We start from the raw sequence: 10,169 nt of genomic DNA on the forward strand, positions 1-10,169 counted from the left end.
CCAGAAGTGAGTGAAGCGAAATGAGTGGTCAACAATAAATCTCAGCGTCTATGTGAATTATTTAATAATATGCATTAAATAGGTGATGAGTTAACACAGACATTTTTTTGCAGCTAGAATAAATTACTTTTACGATAACGAGTTTTTTATATTTAAAATTATATTTACGTACATACGTTTAATGGACTAGATCTTAATAAATTATGTGTTCCTCTTTTTATGCGAAACAATTTCAGGCATTGGAATTCGTTTGGAAATAGATACCTACCTAAGTAATAATAACCGATATCGCCATATAGAATATTATCATAATTGAAAAATGTTTGCTAGTATAGTTAGTTGATATGCTTATTAATCTCCTACAAATTATTAACATTGTTGAACTCTGATATTTGTTAATGTATTTGGCATTACCATTCAGCAGTTCAATTGAATTATTCGCTACATCAATATTGATTGTATTTGTCAATTTTTCAACTAATAGTATTTTAATTGAATTTAGATTTTTATACACATATACCTCCAATACATTATACACAAAACTTTATACAGAGTGTCAAATATAACAGTTATTCTTCATCTTTCACATAACTTTTTTTCAAATTATTTTTTAAAACATAAATATTATTATTTATTTCTCACGTTATTTAAATCGTAGATTATTAATTTACTTTCATTATTCATAACCCTGTATAAATACTATACTTAGGATACCTATGTAGGATCGATACGTCCTTGATATAGGACATTTATAAAATAATACAATTAAACAGAAAATAAATCACCCGATGGTACTCTATTTAACGCTCGGAGGCATTTTATACTTAATGATAAAATTAATAATATAATATCTATTTGCATTTATATTCACTATTTAATTATTTTACTCAATCTCAAAAACTTAATAATTTATAATTTTCTTTAACTATGTAAATAAAGTACACTAAATAGGTAAACATTAATAAAATACTTATATTTAACCAAGTTAATGGATTTTAAAACGTATTAATAAATAAATGAAAAAAATGTCATTTGGACTTGAAATAATTTTGTATACTATCAAAATTATGTTATTTAAATTATAATATTATAATTTACAGTAAAAGCCAATATTTACGTACGCTTTGATAGCGTTAATATAACAAAAGAAAAATGATTTTTAAACAAGTAGGTAATTTTATTCTGAGCGACACGCTGCATTTATGAACTTAGGTACGAAAAATGACTGAAAGTTATTTTTTATGTTATAGTGTGGATGCTCTAACTCGATTATCGGTGAATAAAAACGATATAACGTTAAAATATTTTAAATTATATTTATGTTTCGTTGCAAGTCCGAAAGACACGTTGGTTCCGTTTTTATACTTTGTATTCGTTTTAAAAATACTAACAATTCTTTTTCTCATTATCATTATTGTTATTGTCATCGAAATACCCCTTTACGTACACAGTTGGTCCGTTTCACCCTTGACGGCACGGCGCAGCGACGGAGGTCTAAAATGTAAATAGGTACCTACAAATAACTGGTATAAGGCTATATATAATATAAATTAGAATTAACCAATAACCACGTTCGAGGCGGTATGGAAGACTACGTTATATATAATAAGTTAGTACCTTATTTTTTCAAAAAAACAGCAGACCGTCAGCCATATAATTCCATAGTATATTATTCTCGACGAGCTATCGACATTAAAACCTTTCTGTAGTTATAATTGACTTCGAATAAATATTGTAAACGTATAACATCAAACGGTTACACTCTGATACGCGCCATATAACTATAATAAAGGTCTTAATAGTTTCCCTGCGGCCAAACTCTTTGAATAGTAATATCGTTATCCATGTTTGTTATTCCGTCCAGAATTACTACAATAATAATAACAATATACAATATTGTGTTCCCGTGCCCTATATTAAAATAAATCGATTTATTATCATACACACAAACGATTGAACGAACACCATTAATGTTAGTTTAATGTTAATTTGAAAAAATAAAACGTATAAATTGAAACGATAATTGTGTATATTTTATTTTCTCATTTATTATTGCCCGTTCTTTAAATTTCTCGATAAATTAAAAATCTAATTAAATAATGTTTATTGCTTATTTTTTTTTCAATATTATTATAGTGCACCGTGGATAATGAAAACGAAAAAATGGGGTAAAAAATAACTAGAAATTAATCAAAGTGTTGGAATAAACAACGGAAAAAGATTCTGACAATGATACATTACTAAATTATTTAAAAATCATCAGTATAGGTATTATAAGTATAAACTAATTAAAAAACATTTAAAAACCGCTCCGTTTTTTCCTTTGTCGATCGGTAGGAACATTACTGCAGAAAGGCAGAAAGCGCAGAGAAGGTATGAGCGGTTTTTTTTTCAAATTACCCACCCAGAATACAGTATTATTTTTTAATTTAAGTTTTAATTTTGTACGCATTTCTTCAATAAGAATCTTAGAAGTATTTTAAAACGATTAATAAGAATGTTGTTGTATTTGTATGAGTAGATATACTGTGAAGCAAACAACAGTCATTGTGTTTTTAAACATCGTTTTTTTAAATAAACTTTTAAAATAATATTTATTAAATTAAGCTCCAACGAAATTACAATATAATTATATAAGCAGCTTATTCATTAAATTGAATATTTCATTGTGGGTATTCAGTGTAACTCAATAACGTATATTGCACGGCGTGGGAGACGAGAGGTAAAAATCTGCAGTGGAATTTTTTAGTTCCAGGATTCCTTCCACGTTCACCATTCCCACACGCAATTATAAGTTCTAAATTTAGCTTGGTTCAGGTGGTTGAAACTACGACGGTAATCATAAAAACGATATTCTTAGATGTACATTTCAAAATAACATGATTTGCGTAGGTAGGTATTTGTGAATGTAGAATTCATCCTCATATTATATTTTATTCAATTATTTGATTAATAATAAAAAATGTATTTGTAGTGGATATAAAAATTATAACCAATATAAACATTTCGGGAAAAACTTGAAAAACATTTTTTTTTTTTTTCATAATATCTGACATCTTCACATCACTCCGTTAAAAAATTCTAAATATACCTGGACATTTAAAGATGATTAATATATAATGTATTCACAATTGTTTATTTGTACTGTTTATACGTATATTATATTCCTACCTGTCCTATATATTAACATTTTTTTTTTTGTTATTATACCTGTATAATATAATTAATATGAATTCGCTTCAGTTGAACAATAGGCAAGTAGGAATTCCTAGGTTTTAAGGTACCTTCATATGTCACAAAAATACGTATGGTAGAACAATATTTTTAACAGTATTTACGAGCCCGTTTCATAAATTGTAAACCTCGTTAAATTATTACTGAAAAACAATAATACCCTCAAGTCCCTAATGATTGTCAGTTTTGACTATGTACCATAATGCCTACTTTGTTTTTGTTTTTGTGTACCATATAATAATTATTTTTCAACTCAATAACATGTCTCATGTAAATGGTTACGACTTTTTTTAATCATTATGGTAGCATAATCATTATTGCCGATAAGGTAGCATATTAAGTATAATGATATTTCCCTCGATTAGTAGTAGACTGTTTAAATAATAATAATTACGTATAATTGTTTGTAAAGATATTATATCTTTATCTAGTATAAGATTAAGTTTTAAATAAATACGATAACACAGAAATTGACATTTTTGATTTGAGTATATTAATTACTTTATAGAAATCGCAAATGAGAGATAGCTAATAATATATTTTTAAATAGTTCAACTTTGATAACATATTATTGTTAGAACCACTAGAATTATTAGAGAATTGTTCATAATATTATATTATTATATTATTATATTATTATATTATTATATTATTATTGAATATTTTAAACTATATGGTCTAAAAGCAATTAATTAATATATTATTTGAATTTAAAGTATTAACAATAACCTTTTATTCCCTTGCTATTCTCCTAATCTAGTTCGTACGAACCCTCGAAGAAAAACAAAACAATTAAAACTGAACCAAAAATACTCTCACTACGATTAAACAATTAATTTAAGGCATGAAGCTTTTTATTTATTTATTTCGTGTAATTTATTACACAAATATACCTAATCGTCTAGTATACGTCTATACTTGTATTACCTATATAGAAATAACTATAGGCACTGATACAAATTATTTATCATCATTAGCTGTGAGCAATAACGCAATTGATAATGTCATAAATATACCTATCATTAATTTTAAGACTGAAATAAAAATCAAAACTACTAGAATAAAAATAAATGTAATTACTTGCAGATATACTACTTTTTTATTGGCATTAGGCATGATAATGTTTCTAAACATTTAAATTTTATTTATTAATCAAACAAAAAAATGTTTGTAAATTTATGTTGTGGTCACTCTTTATAAAAAATCAGTGCAACTGTCTACAATAAGAATATATTTTAATGTTGGGAGAAAAAACTATATCGTGTTCAGAAAGTTTTAACAACACTACAATATTATAATCAAACTATTGAGACAAGTTATGAATTTTCTTAGGTCAAACGTAGTAAATTGTTTAAAATGTAGGAATTATTAGTTGTATCTATGTAACACTAATGCATGGGATATCGTGATATAATATGTTGTTGTCTGAAAAGTTATTTAAATTGTATAAGACATAGTAAAATAGGGAAATAACAAAATCTAATGAGGGTAAGTATAGAGAAGATTTTGTACAATGGCCAATGGGTATATGGCATTATTTGTATAATATACTTTAAAACATCTCAGATATCAGTTCTTCATATTATGATACGTATTCAAATCTCTCACCGGTTCTGCCCAGAGAACGGAGAAATTTAAGTTCATAATTCATAAAATCGCAGAACGACATTGCTGAAACTGTACATCAATATTACTTAAAAGTATATTGTGTAATTATAATAAAATTGTAAATTTTTATTATTATTTTGATTTGTATTTCCGTACGCCATTTCATACATTATAACGTTGTATTTGTGTATAAAATATAATATATATGAGATGGCAATATAGTAACTAATTGAATAGTTTTATCACGAAAATAATATGTACTCGAAAAATACAATATATCGATTTATGTCAACACAACATTTAGCTATGGAAACGTAGGGCAATTAGAGTGTTATACATTGAACCCTAGAGGGCTAGATGAGATAATCTATACTATTGTACATTTGAACCTAACAAAAAGCCATCTTATATCATTTTGAAAACATTATATTGTAAAAACGTATAATGATCGGCGACGATAAAACACACATAAAATAACTAAACTAATTCGTATAACAGAGTGGTATTATATTATCGTATAATTTACTTAAATCATTGGCGTATTTTTTTTTTTACTATCTATATAAAGGTTCGCGGGACAAAATAAAAACTATAATTTATTGCTGAGTAATATCAAACAATTCCTGACAGTTTCTAACTGAGAGGACATTTAATCGATTTGTATAGTTGAAATAAATGTCAACGACGTTTTAAAATAGTAACTAAATTGGATGTGAAAAATGCCAAAGAAATTATTCTCTCGTTATATCACCATTAAAATACTTCTCTACGTCAGCGTCGCGAGCGTCACAACGATCAAAAATTATAATTTAATCTGTATTATCTGTTATAAACGAACATTTTGTACGTTCTATAGAAACATTTGTCAAAACCACACGATATGTGATCATAATGTTTATAGCTTTAACATTTCATTTATCGACTACCTACGCGAAGTATCGCCGAGCACCTAGTTACCTATATAATAATATTATCAGTATTATGAAGGAGACGGTTTCGTCGTTAGTGTCATATATCGGTTGTCCCGTTTCGGGGTCAAAACGAATGAATGGGTAAAAGACTACTTCATTCATCTCGAATGAAATGCGTGTAAGCAGACCTATCATCATACATATTATATACAATACACGTGCCTCTAATATTGCAGTAAACATAATATTATATAGCTAACCAACTGCAGCAGTTCGATTGGCAATACTTGCAGGCTAAAAGTGTACTAATATCTGAATACATATGAAAAACAGTACCAATTCTGAATAATATGATATATGTCGTAAAGAATTATTAATTAAATATTTTGGAATACATGTCGTAAAGACGTAATTTATTTTGAATAATACACCTAATAACATTATTTAGGTATATAGAATCCAGAACATTTTAATGTTTTATCATTTTTTGATCTATAGATATAACAAATTAAAGGATGAATAACCAATATTATAGTAATTAATGAAGCTCAGCTGTGTAATCAGAGTGTCAGTGGTCAATCGCTGTAAGGTTCTATATTATAGGTATTTTATTCATATAATTAAGTCACAAGAAAAAAACGTCGTCCTATTCATTCTTTTCGTGTGTACGATATTATTTAGTTGAATATACACACGAACGGCCTGCAGAACATAGTAAGTTCTACCAACCTGTACCTGACAATTATTACCGATATCTTAGTGTGTTATTCAATGGGAGGGGGGAAATAAATGAGATATAATATTATATTATAAAATTAATTAATTTAAAATTGTTTTAAAAAAGTTATACAAAACACTCTCGAAAACAGTGTACATTAGTTCGTACAACTATCCAAATAGGTATGCCAATTAACGGAGCACCGTGCTGTAATATTATATCATTCAATACGAGCAGCGTCTTTGTACAGATTTATTATTATTATTATTAAAATAATATAATAATATATCATAATATATGCGTTTGTGCAGAATGATATACCATATAATATAGTATTGTTGGTAGCAGCGGTAACAATACAATATTGTATGGTCGTCAAACACGTATATACAACAATATATTATAATATGTTTATAGCAAAGAGGTGACTAATCCATATTTTAATGGTCTGCTTTGGCTGGTTTCTGTGAAAACCCGTAAAAATATTAAAAGTTCATCGTCTTCATCGTCGTTTTGAAAACATAACAACAACAGAGGGCACGAGTTCACGGGCCAGTGATAAGGCGCTGTTTTCCACTCGAATTCGAAAAATAACAATATTATACAGATAAGAACTGATATGGAAGAAGGATTAAAACGGTGAAGCAAGATCTGTTAATAATGAGACTCCGTAATAACGTCAGACGAGAGTTGATATGTAATATATATTATATTATTTATCGTACGTTGCCATTCCTCGTAACTAATCATTATTTATTGTTACAAGTAATATGTAAATTCATATAACTCGGCTGCCTCGTATATATTATTATGAACGTTTTCAAACGGTTTTTTTTTAACGATTTTAATAATAATAATTGTATTCATTGAGCATATTATATTATAATATTGTCAAAGAAACACTTTTCTCCGGCAGCATATACGTAGAAGACAAACAGCACGTAGGTACCCAACACAGTTGTTTATCGATCACATAATTCAAATTATTTTCTTATTGTACCAGTTTTTCTTTTTCATTTTTGAACACAATACAACATTTAAGTTGTTACATAGGAGTTCTACTCTGATATCTTGATAGCGTCGACGGACAATGTACAATACATCATACTGGTGCAATATAACTACTATATTACCATACCAACCGAATTTGTGTACAGTAAGCATAATATTAGGCTACGTGTAACTCCTACTAATGTAACCAATGTTTACCTATTTATAATTATGTTTTCATACTATAGTAAGACGAAAACATCACAAAACTTTCCACTAAGTAGGTCGGTAAGAAATACATAGACTCGTCAATATCACGATGTGTACGTTATAATATTTTACGTCAAGTCTTAAATCGCATGATTACATGAAATATTGTATTGATTATACTATGAGCGATGTTCTCACCTTGAGTATGATAATATTATTACATACGATCGATACAAATACAAGTTTACTTATAAGGTATACCTGTTACAATAATTAGTTACAGTAGGTACATGTAATACCCATTATTTCAATACGAGTGCCTATATGACGTACCATACTAACTAACTTTTGAATCAGCCATGTATAGGTGATTGGAATTAAGTCAATAACAATTATAAACATTTAAAGTTGTTCTATCAACGTATTATTATAATATGAGCAGACTACAATATCGCTGAATTATAATATCTGAAAATGGTCAATTCGACAATTTGATTAATAGTGAATAATAATATCTGTATACACCTACAGCGAGTTTACATTCGCTGTACGATAATATAGACATAACATAATAGTGTACCCAGCAATACAAACAAACGCATATATGTACCGGAATTGATTTAATTTTGTTTGCAAAACTTTTCACCATGTGCCTATCTATAATACGACGCACATTCGGATTAAACAAATATTTGTCTGTTAAAATAAACGAAATATACAAAATTTAAAATGGATTATAACAAAATATTCAAATTTATTTTATTTATTTAAAATTATTAAGTAAAATAAAAAAAAAGAAGGATGAAAAATAAATAGTAGGCGTAATAGAGAATTTATATTTTAATTATATAGATAATCATTTATCGTTTGATTTCAAAAATACACTGTCGGTCACTAACTGCGATTGGGACTCTAACCAATCACACCAAAAACGAAACCAAACAACTATTAATAATTTAATCAATACCTATTTTATTATGTCTATATTACAATATGATATAATTTAGTTGCGGTATTGTTATATTAATAGGTATGAGTGGCAGGACTACTGACCTGTCGTCGATCTTTTCTGGTGTCTGATATGCATGGTGACCGGAACGGGTGTCGATTTCCTGGTACTCGAGGGCGGTGTACTGCAATGTGAAAACGATGCAACGGCTACTGCAGAATCGGAAGTGCAATTTTACTTTTCACTTGCGTGAGGAAACGGACGGGACATTGACGCATTTCACTGAGCGCTCGGCCACAGAGAATCGAACGGAACGAAACGAAAACCGACGAAATCTTAACGAATGAGCGAGTTAAAAAAATTATAAAATCATAAAACCAAAAAAAAAAAAAAACCCCAAAAAAACGAAACTCGAAACGTTCCACAATCGGCACAGCAGTATGGATCGGCAGCGTGGCGTTTGCTGCAGCAGTGCGTCGCGGGCGAGATGACGTCCAACTGATCACTCTAAACGGTTTCTCTTCCTTCGTTTATCGACGTATGATAATGTTATTATTATTACGGCGCGTTATCACGATTTAATTACCGTAGGTATATTATTATTATAACGTTTTATATTTTATTGTTGTTATCCGCGGGGCTGGCGGCGCACACGGGTACGGTGGGTACGCGGAATAATGATAGCGATGATGTATCGGTATACGGTAGGTATATATAATGCGGTATGGATCACGGGCGGCGGGCACGGACAGTGAATCATAAGTGGCGATCGGTGGCGGTCTATCCCGCATGTGGGAGCCCGAGATCGAACAGGCCTATATCATAGTCGCGCGCATCGATCATTGTAATGGCGTTTTTATATTATTACTGTACGTTGTTGTCGTTCTTTTCGAGACGATTACAACTGTCGTCGGGTGGGGGTGGGGGGCGTGTGTAGCGATACCGCGTTTACAATACGCCGCCTTCGCCGTTACATTTAGTGTGTATGTACCGATGTATACCATATTTCATATTATGCGTTACCCCACTGTTTCTACTACCACCACCGCTCCCACCACCCCCGCCGTCTGACCATACTACCGCCCCTGATGCAGCAACCCCTACCCAGCACTACTGCTGCTGCACGCAAACATATTATACCTACAGCACAAACGCACAATCAATTTTGTGTGTAAACGTAAACAATTAAGTAAAAAGTAAAAAACACTATCTATGTTTGAACGTCTTTTTTTTTACAATATTTTAACTATTTACTGACTTATGACTTTATGAGTACGTGTAAAATATTGCAAATTAAAAATGCTCATCGTAACACGATCTAAAGTTAATTTATCGCAAAAAGCCGACTTGCACAACATATTATGTATTATTATAATATTCTTACCTTTAAGTTCGATTATTATTATTTTCGCTTGACAATTTTAACAACTCATAATAATTTCCCTATTTACAACAATATTATTGTGTATTATTGTATTACCTAACTGTAATTTGCTACCATGTGGCTTACAACGGGAAAACATCATAGACAATAGACGGCCATAGGGAA

At 29.5% G+C, this 10,169-nt stretch overlaps 1 protein-coding gene across 1 annotated transcript in view; it reads right to left on the reverse strand.

Annotated features, from left to right (window-relative positions):
* The window catches only part of LOC111027125 (tyrosine-protein kinase transmembrane receptor Ror-like), a 47,434-nt gene extending 37,947 nt beyond the window's left edge, over positions 1-9,487 (reverse strand). Inside the window, exon 1 of the mRNA XM_022305345.1 lies at positions 8,725-9,487. Within this exon, the coding sequence (XP_022161037.1) occupies positions 8,725-8,758 (34 nt within the window). The 5' untranslated portion in view covers positions 8,759-9,487. The remainder of the gene's footprint in view (positions 1-8,724) is intronic.
* Between the last annotated feature and the right edge of the window lie 682 nt (positions 9,488-10,169).

Source organism: Myzus persicae, unplaced genomic scaffold (genome assembly GCF_001856785.1).
Source record: "Myzus persicae strain clone G006 unplaced genomic scaffold, MPER_G0061.0, whole genome shotgun sequence".
Classification (NCBI taxonomy): Eukaryota; Metazoa; Arthropoda; class Insecta; order Hemiptera; family Aphididae; genus Myzus; species Myzus persicae.